Below are 17797 nucleotides of genomic sequence, written 5' to 3' on the forward strand. Positions count from 1 at the left end.
ATTAAATGCTAATCCTGCCATCTAGTGGCTCACAAGGAAAAGCAAGCAGAGCGAAGGGACAAATAGATACTCTGATACTGGAGAGGCCAGAGTTCAGCCATATGGTATCTGTCACATTTGTAGTTCACTTAAAGGCGGTTGGTTGTGAGTCACCGGTGCTCTTAGGCCTCTACAGCCTTTATAAACTAACAAAGTCTACTAATCATGGTTACAGACACTAAAAATGGAACACAGGAAAATACTTGACACAGCCTTTAGAGCTGTAGCAACGCAGACAGTGAAGAGACCCTAACCCTAACACCATACATACCGAATACACACAATCACTAAATAAAGTTCTCAACAATAGTCTCTAATGTACGATCCAGACTGTCTACAAATTACAGACACCAGCAGAAAACTTTTAAAAGTCTTCAATGGGCCTCTTTCCACCGGCATGACTCACACTCAAGAGTTTCCATTAATATGCTTCCCTTAAAAAAGAACTGACTGCAGCAAGGAAACTGGCAGAGAGAGAAGCAGAAGGCTTCTTCTGACGTGTCACCATCTTTATTCCACGCAGGTATCACTGAACCTTACTTCATCTTTGGTTTATGTAGCTGTGTGAGACCGAATCCCAGAGAGACGTGCACTGATGTTATCTCAGTGACAGAAGCCATAAAAAGGAGATGGAATTAATATACTGCAATACTGAATAGATGCGCCCACACCACAGCCTGTGGTCTGTTCCCACTATAGACTGATCACTTTCAGCACATGTCCCAAAAGCCATGTTACCTGATTTTCCGATGGCCAAAGTCAGACCTCAACTGTCAATGAATTTACACCAAACAACAGTTTATTAGCTACAGGGGGAGGCAATCTAATGCAATCAGTTCTACTGCAGTAAACCCCTGATATTGTTAAGTTCAATACGCTTCAGTGAGACTCTGATTCAATTCTATGCCCATTGAGGCAGCAGTCAGTGAATGAGTTGGGTCGGATTTTGCCTTATAACCTCTGAAGGCTTTGGAAGGAAGGCAAAATATTGAACCAGACATGAGATAAAGAAGCTGTTTTGCCATCTGCCTTCAGTGTGTTCCTCCCTCATCAGCTGAGTGTCACACAAAAAGCTGTTGTTTACATGTATCTTGTTGACTAGAAACAGACAACCGCACATCAGCTGAGACTCAAACCGCTTCATGGTCCATTTGCTCTCCAGTGGTATGATGACTTAACTCTGTTCCTGCTTCTTCAACTGAGAGCCGTGTTCAAATGCAGTTTCACACCAATTCGAGGTCCATAAAATCGTTGACACTTTGAGACAAACTCAACTTTAGGCCCCTATAAAGTGTGTGTGTGTGTGTGTGTGTGTGTTGGGTAAGTCCGGTAACTATGAGTCACAGGCAGACAAATGCCTCCACACCACAGAGCTGCAGATGAGAGGAAAGAATATCAACAGTGCAACGTGGCATTGAACAGCTGACTGCTTTCATCACACAGGCAAAGTTTCCCGGAAATTTAACCCCTGCAGACACACACACACACACTGTGAAATACACATTACACTGTGCGTTACAAGTCTACAGGACATTTTATTATGAACAGCTTCAGAGGGGGCTAGTGTTACTGAATTGAAAGACATTATGTTATACAATATAATTTCAAAGAAATGATCCTCATAGGTTCACATTAATAAATACCCTCAGGGAAGATTACCATTTGTTTACATTCTAAAGCTCTCTTATCACTTTGAAACGTTCCCTTAAAAGGATACGTTTGTTTTTTTGTTTAACATGGTTTGTACATCTGACAACACTGGCCTGTGAGTTTACACAATAGGGCAAAATCACAAAGCTGTGAAACCCCTACAAACCCATTAAAGAACCTCTGGGGAACATTCCTTAAGGATCCCTTGTGATTTTCTTCCTAAAGGACTCAGAATGTTTACTGTTGATGAGTGATAGATCTAAGAAGGTTCTGAGAACATTCTAGAACATCCAGAAGGAACATTCCAGAAACCACAATAGTTTTGCAGAAGAGAACTTTCCAAATCACGAACACTTTCCTGGCAGACCTTCTAAGTAGGTTCATTAAACCCCTTAGAGAACATTTATTAGTTGTTAAAGTAGTTGAACTCATCAGCATCAGTTGGATTGTATATTTTCAATGAAACAACTGGTGTACTTTCAAGTTTGTTATGAATCTCAGTATGGGTACAGTGCTGGTACAGACACACAAAGGGACCTCAACATCTGTGTCTAGGTCAAAGAAACTCACACATACCTCAACATTTGCAGGTGTTATCAGGAAACAAAGTGCGCTGAGCTTTGTGTGCTTACGTAATGAGGTCCAGTGTAAATACAGATAGGGTACTGTGCAATTAGCGTGTGTGTGTGTGTGTGTGTGTGTGTGTGTGTGTGTGTGTGTGTGTGTGTGTGTGTGTGTGTGTGTGTGTGTGTGTGTGTGTGTGTGTTCACCTGGTTGGGATCATCGTAGAAGACGCCGATGGAGGCCAGCTTGGGTCCGACGCTGCAGGTCTCTGTGTAGGCTGCTCCGCACTCTTTGTAGGACCCCTGCTTGAACTTGTAAGCGATGGTCACGTTTCTTATAGGCGGTGGTCCGGTCTTTACCACGATTTCAGATAGAAGCCCGGAGTACAACACCCAGCCCAGAACTGTCACGGCCAAACACACCAACAGAACTACAATCAGAAGCAGCAGAATTAAGTCAGACATTGTTCCTCTGAGGGGGTTCAGCTGCGGTCAGCCGAGCTTCCACGTCCTCCTCTTCTTCTGCTGCTGCTGCTTCGATAAACCGAGACTGTGACCCTTGTAGGTTCAGACGACACGACGAGTAACATGGAGGTTGGAAAGACAGCCTTAAAATATGTTTAGCACTGTCGAAACAGCCTGACACGGAACAGAAATACGCGCTCAAGTTGACGGAAAAGAAACGGTTTGTTTTTCCCCAAACAATGAAACATGCTTCCCGGATAAACCATTGTCGTAAAAAACGGAGGGGAGGATTAAAATGTTGATTCGAATAATACGACAACTAAACGACTAAACGAACACTAAAACTGTTAATAATGTGTTCAAAGTACTCGCTTATTATCAAGTATTACACATGGTGAGCTATGCAGACGTTGTATTTAGTTAGCACAGTGTATAAGTGTAGTAAAATATCCCCCATGATCAGCATTTTGGTTGAATCCAGGGTACGGGGTCGATGAGGATTCAACCACGTACAAACAAACGCCAACGTTATATTCAGTTGGATTTTTCTTTATTATATGCTTTGTGTATTTACTTTTTTACTTCTCTTGTGTAATTTGTCATTTAGTGGACTGCCACAAAACATATTCGCGTATTCCGTGCTGGTGTTAAAGGGTGTAGTAGCGTTTAAAGCCCCCCAGTCACATTAGACCCTCCCACCCCCGGGACAGGCACAGCACAAACACACAACTTGTGAAAGAGCACTATAGAGTCATTAATTTCGTTTATATCTTCCACAAAAGAAGGGTTAACAGTTTTGAATGAACTCTCCAACATTAAAATCTAACGGCCACTTGGATACAGACATTAGGCATTAGTGGTTTTGATAGACGAGAATTGCACATTGAATAAATGAACATGGAAGAACAGAGACAGAAGTGTGAACCAGGTCTGAAGAAATTAGTGAATTGTTTTCTAATCCTAGGATGGTAACTACGCACAACAACAACCAGATCGTACTCCATGCAGGTTTACGGTCATCTACTGCTTTACTACTGGACAAACTGACTCACTAATGTAATCTCAATTGATGTATTTCATAAAATACCACCTAATGGGATATTTATTGCAAATTCCATCATAAGAGACAGCTGTCTGTGGAAGAATGTGCAGAATAGCACATCTACATTTTTGATTTGAGGATGAATCGAGCTCATTGCCAATTTAGATTTGATCTTGAGAGTTCTGGAGGCAGAATAATTCCCTCTTAACCTGAAAGCATTATTGGCAGTCTACCAAAAATCCTTAGATTAGTTGTTTATTGTGTTGAAATGGAAGGTTATTAGCCTGGAGGGAAACGAGATGGGAAGAAAGCAGAAACGCAACTGAAAACACAGCAGTTAGTACTTTTCAAATACTTATTGCTTTCTGCATTTTCCTTGTTGGCTTAGAAATAAAACTGTTCAGTGGAGAATTAAGGAATATCTGTTTTTCCATCTGTGTAGTTTATTGTTCTCCAATGTTAATCCGAGTCATCTGTATCTTCATCCTGATCCCCATCTTCCTCAATGTTGGTCTTCTTCTTCCTCTCCTCAGCATCGCTATGTGGGCCCTGAGGAAAAGCACACAAGAGAGATATCAGGTAAACTCTTTTCATTTGCTTCCTTTGTCTATGTATTAACTTTCATCCTGGTGCAGCATCTTTATGTTTTGGTTTCTTTTGCTCCAAGTTCCTATTTTATAATACCACCTTAAATGCAGACACCCAAAAGCCAGAACACTTCCTGCTTGTGTGAATATACTGACTTCAGAATCACCATGTACCTCATCCTCCGACTGTCCCTCAGACGGGTGTGAGCGTGCCTCCTCTTCCTCCTCCTCCTCTTCATCACTTCCCTGCGACCGCTGGGAACAAATCTCCTCCCCCTGCGTTTCAAACGCACACGTAGTCCATCTGGGTTCCAGCTCAAATACACAGCACACATGGTGACGTTTACAAAATCTCATATGTGCTTTTTACCTGCAGGTTGCGGTTCTTCAGGTTGCCGATCCAAAACGCCTCCTGGCAGTTGTTGAGGGTCAGCATGGCCTTCACTCTGTAAACAAACAGCTCCAGGCTCTTCTTTAAGGCTGGCACATGGTTGGTCAGGCTTGTGTCTTGGCGAATCTGAGCACCAACACAACACAAATTAGAATTCACGTGTCAATGCTGGAATTCTGATGCATTTCCAAGGAGGAAAAAGGAGGAAATAAATAAGGGAAAAATAACAGAGATCCCCCACCAACCCTGCTGCTGCTGAGTGCTTAGCTCAGCTTTTCTCTAACGTCAGAGAACATCATGTACCCCCTAATTAGAGGGTTTGGTACCACTGCGTGCGGAGTTATCCCGACTGAAAAGTGACTATTTTTAAGGAAAACACAGCTGGGTGGGAGCATGAAGTCACCTTTGAATGTCCACACATGTGGTGGAGCTGCCGGGTGCTGAGCTGGAAGGTCTTCAGCAAGCTTTGGACGTCCTCCTTAGAGAGACACAACAGTCACACAACACAGTCACAAAACAGTCACAAAAGGTGCTTACACATGCTTTAGTGGCTACATGCTTCTACTTCTACTTTAGAAATGCAGACACAAGCAATGCTATGTCAAATATTATGAATGTATTTGTTTGGCGTTTGGGACTTGCTTGTGTAGTATTTGCATAACTTTGTTTGCGTGCTAAAATGGACATAACTTTTGCAGAACTGTATGATTGCATTCAAAATGGAAAATGGGCTGGAGAAATGTGTAGTTGTGTGTGTGTGTGTGTGTGTGTGTGTGTGTATATGTGTGTGTGTGTGTGTGTGTGTGTGTGTGTGTGTGTGTGTGTGTGTGTGTGTGTAATAATACGAGGGAATTAATTGTTTACTAATTTCAAGGATATCCACTGTATCCAAGTAAGATACCGATAGGAGTGTAGATGAAGAGATAATACAGATGTGTGTGTACCTTGTGCTTTTTGAAACTGTAGTCCAGCAGAGGCATCCCCAACTTCAGGAAGGACTCCAGGAAAAAACGTCCGTACTAAGAACAAACGTTTGAGTTGGTTAATAAGAAAGTCACCTTAACTACAATTGAGTGTGTAATCTGCTTAAGCGTGCAGAGCCAACTCACCTTCAGGCAAACATTAAGCACTGGCCTGGCATCAAACACCTGTGAGGGAGACACAGAAAGGACTAATGGATGAAAACACTGAACCCCTGTGCATGAATCTAAACATGATGTGGTATAAAAAGCGTTCAAGCAGATTAATATAACATCGCCTCTTCATCTGGATTTATAGTTGCTGTACTTTGTTTAGGTCAACAGCCAGAGTCATTGTACCTTGACCAGATTAACCAGGATGTGGAAATCTTTGACTGCCAGGTTCCATGTGAGCAGCTTCTCACTTTGGACCTGGAGGGAGGAGAGCAGTTACATGTTAACAAATATAACTCACCACACACACACTACAATGGAAGATCACACTTTAGAGGAGTGTTGAGGAGAGTGAAATCAGAGGTTGTAGTTGAAGACACCTAGTGGTTTACCTCGGTACTGTCAGTACTCCTGGCAGCAGGGATCTTCCTGGCAGCTTTGTCGAGCTCGGACATCATTCCTTTATAGAACACCAGGAAGGTTTGTCTGAAGAAGAAGAAAACGTAAAAATAATATTAGCATAACTTGAATGATTCTGGTTATGGTATTATTGGTTACTGATGGGGAAAATCAGAGAAGAAATAAGGACAGAAGGATGTAGAGACGATGGTGTAGAGCTCCTGGAGGAGACACGTACCTGCTGAGTGTGGGCCAGCTGGAGGAGCTCTCATCTTTGCTTACGTTGAGGAGCTCTGGGATTCCCTCTCCAACGATCTCCTCCACTGCCTTCAGAACATCATCGGCATGCGTGAGGTAGATACTGAACAGAGAGGAGGAACAAGGACACGTGCAGCATCATCAACACCTGTTATATAGATGCTTTAACACTTTCTGGATGCAGATTCTCCCTATGAGAACATGTTAATTAATACTGACTTCATGCTTTCACGTAGCTGCGACACACTAACTTCACTAAGCTTTGGGCTGTGCAGTGCAGCCCTGCTTCACTCACACTGTGCTGCCTAGTGTGGTAGCACTCAGTGACAGAGAGTAAAGGCTCAGCTGTCATAGAGTATAAATAATGTATGGGACATTGATGCTAAACCAGAAGTCACATCAAACTTTTGTGAAAGTAAAATCCTATTATCACCATGGCTACAGTATTTCTACTGAATGAATGTCATGGTACATTTGCGACCAATCATTGGCAGCACAAAGTCATTCTAAATGCTTGGATGCCTTCTTCTCTCTTGACACGGTGTGAAGGGGACATGCAGCTATTCTGGGTGCTTTCCAACAATCCACCATTTTTCTCCTTGCGTTGTGTCAAAGAGTCATTTATCACATGCAGACAGACCTAAAGAGAGTCTGGAGGGCTTCATTGAATTTGTTCCCTCGCTCCCTCTCCCCACTGGCTGTCACCCAGGCTTGGCTCAGGAACTGGCGCGCAAGGGATGCTGGGAAGAGAAATGAGTCAATTATCTTCACAGTCCATTAGATGAGTGGATAAGTGGACTTAAATAAAGTGACATGTCTCAGGCCTCACCGGTCTGCTCCCTGTAGGCAGCAGGGTTCCCCCCTCTCTCTGACACGGTGGACAGGAGCTGGGAGAGACACAGGGCCGTGCTGAGGTTCGGCATCGTGCTGCGGAAGTTCAGCAAGTACTGGAAGCTGTGCCTAAACAAACACGGAGCCAGAGATATAGCACATAGAACAACAACAACAACAACAACAACAACAACAACAACAACAAGGGGCATTTATTGTATTTCACCTTCTACAATTTGGAATATGGTGCTTTATTTTGTAAATGGTATCTACTCTTCATCACTCACTTCACAAGCTGCTCCAGGGTCAAGTCAGCCCCTCCTTCTTTAAGACGGCCAGCCAAAACTCCCAGAGCCCTCTTCCTTAAGGCCCGCTGGCCCGGCTGGGAGAATCCAGACCTGACACACACACACACACACACACCAAGAACAAAATATGAAAAACAACACTTTTAAAGACATCCGGCATCAGTGTCTCAAAGGGTTAAAAGAGTTCCCGTTGGTTGGCCCTCCTCACCAGCTGAAGGTGGTATTGAGGACCTGCAGGAGCAGCTGGTAGCTTGATGACATCAGCTGGTGCTCCTGGATGTCCGTGGCCGGTCCGTCCACCACGCCGTTGTTCTCAGAGAGGACGCTCTGCAGAAGTGTAAACACATATTAACATCATGAAGTCACGAGCGAGTGGAAGAGTTTCTCTCGTCGCCAGCGTGTTTGCATTCCTGCCTGAAAGTGGTTGTGGCAGTTCTCCAAGTGTGAGCAGAGGGCCGGCAGCAGCTGGACACAGAAGGAGGTGATGTCCTTGGGACTCTTCTGCAGCAGGTGGGAGAAGCCCACGCTTTTGTCCGCCTTTACCTGCAGGTAAGAGAGACGACGGAAAGGTTTGGCAGAAATTCCACAGACAAATGTAAAAGCATCTCAAATCAGCTTCCTTTGCTTTTTTCTTCACCTTGAAGAATGGAGCTCGCTTGGCGGGGGAGGCGGTGAGACGGAACTCCAGTTTGCGGAGCATGTCCTCCAGCAGGAAGAGCAGCTCAGCAGGACCCAGCAGAACCTCCTCTCTCACCTCACACACATGGGAACAACGCTGTCAACTCACACACTCACACATGTAGTGCTCAAAGTTAAGACTAATAGAAACAGAGACGAGCTCAGTATGAAACATTCTAAGTAAGTCCCTGAACATCGTCTCATCATCTAACGTCCCTTTCTCTCTCTCACCTTGGTGTGGAGCTCAGAGTCCAGCAGCGAGCGAGAGAGCAAACCGCACTGCAGCACACTGAGCACCTCCAGGTCCAATTCACGGAAATAAGGTCGATAGGACACCAGGCTGACCCCCGGCCTCACTTCCTTCTCTTTCTCCTTCTCTGGCTGCTCCTTCACCATGAGCAACAAATCATGTCTTTAATCTCAAGTTAGGCTACCAACATTGCAAAGTGATGAATGTGAGACTCTTACCTGCTGGGTTTCCTCTGCCTCAGTCCCTTCCTCCAGTTGTGTGCTGTTTTCCAAAGTAGAAGTCTTCCCAGCGGCTTTCCTCTTCTTTCCTTTGCCATCTTAAAACCAGAGAGGGTTACAGAACACTACACACACTCTTCATCCCTTTATTCAGACACCAGCGCCGATCAGCAGCTTCCTCGCTCACCTTTCTTTGCCTTGTTCGAAGGAGCGGCGACGCTCGACACGACTCCGTCTGTGCTTTCACCCTCGAAGTTTGCGGGAGGCGGAACAAAGCCTGGCGTTCCTGAAAAACAAAAAATCATACAAACAATGAGCAGAGCGGATACAAACGTGTTGTCCCCGTGTGGTTGGATGACGTCACAAACCTGCCAACGCTCTCTCCAGCTGCGTCTGGAGGTAGGTGATGTTCTGCAGGCGAGTCATCACCCTCATCTTCACCTCGATCTCTTTTTGGCTGCAGAATGCATTTATGAGCTGCGACAACACCGGGGACAGAATGCAGCTTTAGGCACAGATCTCTTACTGACTTCTTCTCCAGTGTATAATCTGCTGCAGTTACCTCTCTCAGCCAGTTGATGGTGTGGAAGATCAACGCACACAGGAACTCCCTCTCCAATTTGGATAAGCTCTCTATTTTCTCAACCGCATCCAGTTTGGTCAGCACCAAAGGGCAGCCTGGGGTGAAGTCAGGGCACAAACATGGAGAAATTGTTTAAACGTCTGCAGCGAAGACGAGCAAACCGGCTTCTCCCTTCCTCTTCCTCACCCAACAGGGCATCGATCTCCTCAAGGTCTCCCTGATGCTGCTTCTCCTCGCAGAGCCTCAGAAGACGGAAGAATGGAGCCAGACAAAGAGGGGACACACGCCTGTCAGACAAAACAAGACAACACAGGAGAAACAACTCATTAAAAACGCAATTTATGACACGCCGACTTGCAGAAACACTGAGAAGGTGAAAGCGGCGAGGCTGACTTGTGCTTCTTCTCCGTTTGACTCTGCTGCTCTGCTTTGTTATGGACGTCTCTGGCCAGTAGAGGAAGCAGGTTGATGGCGATGGCTTCCTCGTTCTCCTCTTCGTGCAGGTTGTACATGACGTGGGCAGGAAAGGGGAAGGAGCTGGGACGAAGAATGAATAACAGTAATTAAAGCGATCGTATAATGTGTATTTATGTAGCCTGGGTGGAGTAACAGGCTATTATGGTGCTAATGAGTCCAGCCGTCTACCACTAACCCTGTTATTTCCTGCCCCACATCCACCACATAGTCCTCCGAGAAGTCATCGTGGACCGTCTTTCCGATCCATTCCTGTTGGCGGGAGGAAGACGACAGGACAACACACACACACTTCAGCGTGGCTATGAACTACAGGTCACGTTCATTAGAAGGCTATCTGGCAGGCTGTGTGTGTGTGTGTGTGTGTGTGTGTGTGTGTGTGTGTGTGTGTGTGTGTGTGTGTGTGTGTGTGTGTGTGTGTGTGTGTGTGTGTGTGTGTGTGTGACCGACCTGCACTTGCGGGTCCAAGCTGGAGCTCAGGATCAGGTTAGCCAGTTCGTCGTAGTACAGAGCCGCGGCCTCGGGTGAGCTCTCGCTGCACGACTGCACCAGCTCCAACAGGCCCGTCACCTGCAGGGGGCGACAAAACACACACATGGGTCCCTGAAGGCGTCTCTGCAGCAGAACCCCGTACCAACGCTGGTTCTTAACGCCCGCTGCGTACCTGTCTGAAGGTTTCCTGGGTCAACGTCCCGTTCTGTGACCCCTCTGCATTAGTCCTGCAACAGAGACAAGCTGAGTTGATGTGAACATACACTTCATTTCTGTGTGTGTGTGTGTGTGTGATTAACCCCCTCATACCTACGGGCTCCCATGCTGCCCACGATCATGACGGCACCGATGATGCCGATACGCTTGTACTTGGGCACGGTGCTGGAGAGCTGCTTACGGATCACTATGTGCATGTCGTCCTACAGGGGGGTCGAGCAGAAGGTGAGAGGCTGGGAGACGTGAGTGTAGAAGAAAAGGACAGAGTGTGTGAGTACGCCTGTGTACCTGGATGTTAGAGCTGTGATGCTGCGGCCCGAAGGCCAACATGCTGAGGAGGTGGAAGAGCCTGCGGATCTGCTGGGGCGTCAGGTTGTCCATGTAGTCCAGAATCCCCTGCATCAAAACATCACGGTTAACTAAACACCAAACGCTAAGGCCAACTAGTTGCTATGAGTCTGAATTTCTCGGTATCTCAGCCTGGATCGGCCTCCTTGCCTTGACAAAGACAGCATACAGGGACATTTCTGAGGGCTTTTCTGTCACCAGGCCACCCAGCAGCTCCAGAGCCACGTCCACCTCTCCACCCACGCCGCTGCACACGTGGGTCACCAGAGCGCCGACCACTTCCTGCAACACGCAAGGGCAGGAGGTGAGGAACAACCAACAGGACAGGACAGGATAGACATGCGGACACAAACAAACACCTACACACACCTGCTGACAGTAGGAATCGAACACAGTGAAGGAGTGTTTGTACATCAGTCCACCCAGAGGAACGACACAGGGGTCAGGGGAGCGCAGCAGACTCTGAGCCAGCGTCAAGATGGAGGAGAAATACCCTCGCATGACCTACAGCAACGTGGAAAAGGCAAACACGTTGATTACATGAAGATAAATGATCTAAAGTGCTCATTGATAACATATCAGTGTGTGCAAAGGAGCCCACCAGAGCGTAGTCCCTGAAGGTCTTCTGGAGCAGAGCCTCCTGGATCAGCCCCGCCCTCACTTTGGCCTTCAGCACCCTCTCTGCTCCCCGCCGGCTCTGGTTGGAGTTGGTCAAATGGAGGATGAAAAGCACAAGCAGATCCAGGACCTCAAGGTGGAGAGGGAGGCAGGACACACACACACACACACACACACACACACACACACACACACACACACACACACACACACACACACACACACACACACACACACACACACACACACACACACACACACACACACACACACACACACACACACACACACACACACACACAAACTTATAGAACACATTCAACCATCAAACTGCAGGATTTAGAAACTAGGAACATTTAAATGTACCTTATGATCCTCTGCTTCATCCACAGACTCTACTGCCTGGTGAAGAACAACAAAGTAACATTTTATCCTCTCCTATGTATTGTAATTCACCAGAGGGTCTCTCAGTGGTTAGTGCAATTACTCAAAGATGAAAAAACTAAATCTTATTATAGATGCAGAAAGTATTAAAATGTTATTTCCTTCACTTCTCACCTTGAGCCAGGCCTCAGAAAGGCTTTTCTGGAATCGCACTGCTGACTTGATGCCATCCAATATCAAAGCAACACTGTCCTGGCTGGAGCCGGCTGCTGCAGAGGACCTGCACCAAAACAAAACAGACTTATGAGATGGATACATCAGGAGGAGTGTGTGGTGAGCTTGTGTTCTGATGCAGAGTGGTGTGCGGTCTCATCTGTGTCGTCTTACGCTGCAGCTCCTTTGCTCTTCATGCGACTCTGAGAAGCCTGCAGCACTGGAGGAAGAACACACAGCTCCAGCTCCAGTTTCTTACGAAGATGACACACCACCTACCCACAGGAAACAAGAGCCAGGCTTATTGATTTGGAAAGACAAGGAACATAAACCAGGGAGTATAAAAAGTATTGTTTAGGGAAGTTATGTTCAAATGCAAACTGCTCTGACCTCATAAACATCAGAGGCTGAGACGGAGTGCAGGATGAACTTGACCACCACAGGCAGATCCTCCAGCTGCACAGCAGCTAATGTGGCCATGATGGATTCACGAACCTGAGTTGACAGATAGTAACAAGTAACATGACGGTGCAATAACATCCACTACTATCCCTTTCATTATTAAACAGTGTGTGTGTGTGTGTGTGTGTGTGTGTGTGTGTGTGTGTGCGTGCGTGCGTGCGTGTGTGTGTGTGTGTCCTACCTCAGTTAGTAAAGTGGAGGTGAGGTTGAGGCTGGAGAGGGCGTCTAAGATGGGGACAGTCAGCTGTGTGTTCTCCTGGATGATGGAGCTGCATAGAGCAGATATGAAAACAGCCTGTTCAGCGTTTCTATGCATGCCTATACATGCCAATTCAATTCCAAAACAATTTCCACAGGTTTTCCCTGAGGCAATTATAGGAGAAGGTAAATAAACACATCAACTGTTTTAGATCAATCTAGAGATCCACCGCTCCCTTACTTGAGCTCCTTTGCGACATCATTGTGCTGGGAGTCGTCCAGGATCTCTGGCAGACTGGTGATGATGTCACGCTGAACCTCCACCGGGGCCACTGACACCAGCTGCATGAGCTTATCTGCCAACTCCTAAACAACAGGTCACCGAAAACCACACAGATAAATTAGTAACACAGCTCATGTATTATTTAGTGATGACATCATGGTGATGTGAGTGTGTGGCTGTGAGTGAACATCTGATCAATCGGGCGATGGCAGAAATGACTACCTTGCTATCCACAACTCTGTCCAGCCATTTGAGCTGGTTGATGATTACACGAGTAATATTGAGTCCTCCTCCGTCTCCAGCACTACCACAGAGACAACAGGGGGACGTTTAGGACAACAGGACAGATCAGAGACACGTCTGTGACACAAAGGGATGTTTGCTCTACTGACCCATCAAGCATAAATTCCGGGAGTTTCTCCAGCAAGATATTTATGACCAAAGTCTAGAAGAAACAGAAGAACAGCTTGTGAAATGTTGTAATATGTTTCATCTTTCACTTTGTGGACATGGCTTCTCTGCCCACATACCTGCAGCATCTCAATCCCCAGCAGCACGCGTAACACACTCTCGTGGAATGACGAGACGCAACTACAACAGAGATAAATGTACGTTGGCGTCAACACACAACAGTATGGGTTTTAGCTTCGCCCTCTCTTCAAGTTCTGTGAGGAGGAAGACCTGCATACCTTGATTCTCCATCAGGCAAGCGTGGAACACATGGAAGAAGGCAGTTCCTGAACCTGTCAGGGTCTTCTATATGCGACTCCAATCCTGTGATGAATTCCTGCACAATCTGAGCCATGAAGTGTTAAAAAAAACGATATGAGCTTCCTGGAGTTGTACTGTTATGCCACTATATTGTGTTTGTTTATTATACTCACATCAGGGTACCTCGGACTCTTCCGGAGCTGCTTCTGTATCCTCTTTTGGAAAACTACTTGGTCTACAACTAGAGGGGATTACAATGCTGGAGGTCAATCAGTGTCCTTAACTGAGCTAGTATGTGTCACTCTTGAATGAAGTGTGTTTACCGATCTCATTGGCTGTGCCACTTTGCAAGGTGACACCTGCTTCTCTCAGAAAGGTGGTGAATATGTTTGCATCTGTCTCTTCTGGAGCAACTTCCTTACGACCGGTGCTGCGACTCTTCTTTGCTTCTGTGACGAGAGAGAAGAGAAACACACTGCATAGATAAAGAGACACAATACACAACAAGGCTTCCAACAGGAGATATGTGTCAATCAAGGTGCAGGGGCTTCATGGGGGAATGGGATTTGTTGTTGGCAGCACAGTTTGTCAAGAATTCCGCCTTATCTATCACAGTGAAATATGCCACAACGAATCTGTCATCTGTAATTCTACGTTGTTATGACTTTGTTGCGAGCAAACTAGCAATTGTGCAGTTTAAGACAAAGTCCACATGCCAGTAAATCCCGGCTTTGGGAGTCAATTGTAGCTCTAAATCGTTGTTATGTCACATAAACCTTACTGGTCGCGGTGACAGCACTTTCTCCTTTATCCACAGATGGGCGTCGCTTCTTGCGCATCATCTGAGAAAAACACAAAGTTCGGAAACATTTTTTAATCATTCTCACCAGTAACAAACTTCTTAACGCTCCTCTTAAGGCTTCTCTGGCTAGCGGCTAGCTGGGAAACAGTAAATAAAGCTTGTGGCAGTTCGCTCCGTAATTCAGTTACTATAACACTTATAATACGTGTGTGCGTGTGTGTGTGTGTGTTGAGGTAACGTTGCTACTGTCAACACATATTATCAAGATAAAAGAGAGACATACTGTTCACAGATAGCTTGGTAACCAGCCGACAACACGGATGAGGCGCACCGCTGATTTACACAACACGACTTTCCGCGCCAATGTGCCTCAAAACACAGCCAGGGGTCGTCTTCAACTTGTATATCACGCAACTTGTTGTGAAGGCTATGTATGAAACGTCAAGTAAAATAACTAGCAGTTTTGTATAAACACTAATATAACTTGTGTTTAAATGTTATTCACGGGTCAAATAATTAATGTGTTGTCCACAAATTTACAGTTGTTCGGCATAAAAGTGAATGTAGATGTAGACGCTCCCTAGAGTTCTACAAAAGGACTGGCGTGTTTTATCATTTGAGGCCGTTCACGAGCGGGGTTAGGAGCTTGTTATAAACACGAAAAGACATAACGGGACACATCGTGATACTTAACAAACATACCCAATATGCATCATATCTACGCAACCATATCGAAGAGTGTACAGTTTAGATAAGTTTTATGCTGTTGCTTGCTGCCGCCGTCGTCAAAGCCTGTTTGGATTTCGACGATTTCTTTGGCATATATCGACTTTTTTTGTATTTTACTTTCTGAATATTATTTGACATTATCATAGATTATCGGGTTTTAGGCTGGAGGGCTTGGTTATCTCGCTTTTTTGTGTATGTAGGCTAATTATTTGCACTTGGTATGCTAGTAAGTGTACTATCTTGGGTGTTAAATATATACTCTTTGGTTCATCTCAAGAACATATAAAGTAAACTGGAGACAAACGCACTTTACACTGTCAGCTCAACTGTCAACTCGTGTGCAACTGAGAAAAGAAACCCAGATTGTAGAAGAATGGCCACCAAATTCTATGACTTGACCGCCAATCTCCTAACGGGGGAACAATTTAGCTTCTCATCCCTGCAAGGCAAAGTTGTCCTCATTGAGAATGTAGCGTCTCTCTGAGGTACAACCGTCAGGGATTACACCCAGATGAACGAGCTCCACGACCGCTTCGCCGGCAAGGGGCTTGTGATTTTGGGAGTACCCTGCAACCAGTTCGGCCATCAGGTGAGGGAATGACGTCTTACCTGTTGCGGCTATGATCGTTTGTATATTGAGGCTTTTATTGATTTCACTACTAGATCACATTTCGTTCTTTTTATTATTTCAAGTTCCTGCTACACGTTTTAATGGCACACAGGCCATCGTTCACGACAATGAGAAACGCTAAGGAAGTAGTTAAGTAAAGGAAGTAGCTCCTCGAGTGACGGATACTTAGGAAAGAGGGAACTGTGTTTACAACAAACTAAGAGGAACTTTAAGTGGTCACTTGCTCAGCAACGTGCAGCCTTTTCCCAGAAACTGCGATGGGAAATTACTTCCGGATGAATAAAAAGTAACAAACTAAGAACAACGCACATGTGGGAACGCCTCCTAAACAAGCTGCTATTCTTATGACTTATTACTAATCTGTGTAAAATATCAAGCATTAAAAGTATTGAAATACACGAATTGGCATTGAGATGGTTAGGTTTTAAAGTTTCATGTTCCTTTATTGGCCCCCCCGCAGGAATTGACTTAGTTTCAGTTCAAGTATCCTGTTTCACCGTCTGGCTACCATGTAATAACACTTTGAATTGTGTCTGTATATATGAGACGTTGGTCTTTCAGGTGTTAGGCACCTTATGTAAAGTCAATATTTACAAGACGATTCTTTGTGTTACAATATTTATCAGTGATCTTATTTTGCTAAAATATTTCAGCATTGTTTTATGAAATTACAATAGATTTTGCTCAGGACTGAACATAATCTGATGCTCAACCCATGCAGGAGAACTGCAAGAATGAAGAAATCCTGCAGTCCTTGAAGTACGTCCGTCCTGGGAATGGTTTTGAGCCCAAGTTCAAGCTCCTGGAAAAAGTGGACGTGAATGGGAAAAATGCTCATCCCCTGTTTGTGTACCTGAGGGAGAAACTGCCACAACCCAGCGATGACGCGTTTTCCCTGATGGGCGACCCTCAATGCATCATCTGGAGCCCGGTCTGCAGGAACGACGTGTCCTGGAACTTTGAGAAGTTCCTCATCGGGCCGGACGGAAAGCCGTTCAAGCGTTACAGCAGAAGGTTCCTGACCAGCGACATCGAGGGGGACATCAAGAAACTCCTCAACCAGGCAAACTAATCAACCGTCCTCCAAACTCTCATTGATCCAATCCTACAGAATTTAAGTATAAAATCACCAGGGTAACAACTTTAACCCTGTAGCTTCTGTAGGTGGCATCTGTGTTTGACATCTTTCAGCACCACCTGTGCTCTTATGTACAAAATGGTGTTCTGTACTTTTACTACATGAAGGCATCCTCCGAAACCACTCCAGTTGTGAGGGGGATATCTGATGAACTGTAAGAGGAAGAACGTTTCAATTGCATTTGGTACATAGAAAGCACAGCTGTGACTGAATACGTCAAGAGGAGCAATAAAGGATTAGTTTCCAATATGTCTGTGTCCTGTGTCCTTAAAATCACTTTCTACTCTAAGTGACAACATTAAACATTAACTTTGTATAGATGTCCCACATGATTAGGTTTCATAATCGACAATAAAAATGGAACAAAGAACCCAGTTGTGAAAGATACAGGAAAATCTAGCTTTGCAAACAAACTGTAGTGATAAAGTAATTGGGGCCGCTCCTGTTCCAGGCTCTCTCACCTATCGTGTTTCATTTGGCAGCCGATCAGATCTTGATCGTGAATGACTCGCGTTCAGATTGCGACACCGGCAAGTAAAGAGTCGATTGCCCAATACTGAAAAGAAATTTCATCCGCACATTTTGTAATTATTGCTGAAGTAAACACAGCGACTTTTGACCTCAACTCTGCTCAAATGCAACAACCACTCTTTGCACAAGCAATTAGTCCAGACAGACAAACTCCCCCCTGTTTAGGCTTCCA

At 45.3% G+C, this 17797-nt stretch overlaps 3 protein-coding genes and 1 long non-coding RNA gene across 4 annotated transcripts in view; 1 reads left to right on the top strand and 3 right to left on the bottom strand.

Moving 5' to 3' along the window:
• Positions 1-2958, bottom strand: part of tex264a (testis expressed 264, ER-phagy receptor a) — a 42718-nt gene extending 39760 nt beyond the window's left edge. Inside the window, exon 1 of the mRNA XM_076147208.1 lies at positions 2460-2958. Within this exon, the coding sequence (XP_076003323.1) occupies positions 2460-2717 (258 nt within the window). The 5' untranslated portion in view covers positions 2718-2958. The remainder of the gene's footprint in view (positions 1-2459) is intronic.
• LOC142996271 (uncharacterized) lies at positions 442-2255 on the bottom strand. Its single transcript, XR_012961744.1, has 2 exons — positions 998-2255; positions 442-927 (listed from the first exon to the last, which is right to left on the bottom strand). It is a non-coding gene; the product is annotated as an uncharacterized LOC142996271 (long non-coding RNA).
• A 324-nt stretch (positions 2959-3282) lies between the features above and the next one.
• Positions 3283-14939, bottom strand: fancd2 (FA complementation group D2). Its single transcript, XM_076147450.1, has 44 exons — positions 14880-14939; positions 14576-14636; positions 14118-14243; positions 13968-14035; positions 13773-13879; positions 13614-13674; positions 13476-13528; positions 13306-13387; positions 13042-13166; positions 12784-12871; positions 12531-12635; positions 12315-12415; positions 12102-12207; positions 11910-11945; positions 11527-11673; positions 11295-11429; positions 11076-11207; positions 10866-10973; positions 10671-10780; positions 10534-10588; positions 10320-10439; positions 10048-10121; positions 9789-9932; positions 9582-9682; positions 9375-9490; positions 9181-9289; positions 9000-9098; positions 8813-8910; positions 8576-8731; positions 8304-8420; positions 8081-8209; positions 7875-7993; positions 7646-7756; positions 7357-7487; positions 7168-7267; positions 6508-6630; positions 6263-6356; positions 6057-6128; positions 5847-5885; positions 5682-5756; positions 5141-5215; positions 4717-4863; positions 4521-4622; positions 3283-4308 (listed from the first exon to the last, which is right to left on the bottom strand). Exons 2-44 carry the CDS (start codon positions 14634-14636, stop codon positions 4219-4221), a joined length of 4347 nt encoding a protein of 1448 aa, XP_076003565.1. The 5' UTR covers positions 14880-14939; the 3' UTR covers positions 3283-4218.
• Positions 14940-15620: 681 nt separating this feature from the next.
• Positions 15621-17343, top strand: gpx1b (glutathione peroxidase 1b). Its single transcript, XM_076147146.1, has 2 exons — positions 15621-15914; positions 16678-17343. The coding sequence occupies exons 1-2, from the start codon at positions 15699-15701 to the stop codon at positions 17026-17028; spliced, it is 567 nt and encodes a 188-aa protein (XP_076003261.1). The 5' UTR covers positions 15621-15698; the 3' UTR covers positions 17029-17343.
• The last annotated feature ends 454 nt before the right edge of the window (positions 17344-17797 follow it).

This window comes from Genypterus blacodes, unplaced genomic scaffold, assembly GCF_046128005.1.
Source record: "Genypterus blacodes isolate CSIRO-AG114 ecotype Tasmania unplaced genomic scaffold, CSIRO-AGI_Gbla_v1 ptg000037l_1, whole genome shotgun sequence".
Classification (NCBI taxonomy): Eukaryota; Metazoa; Chordata; class Actinopteri; order Ophidiiformes; family Ophidiidae; genus Genypterus; species Genypterus blacodes.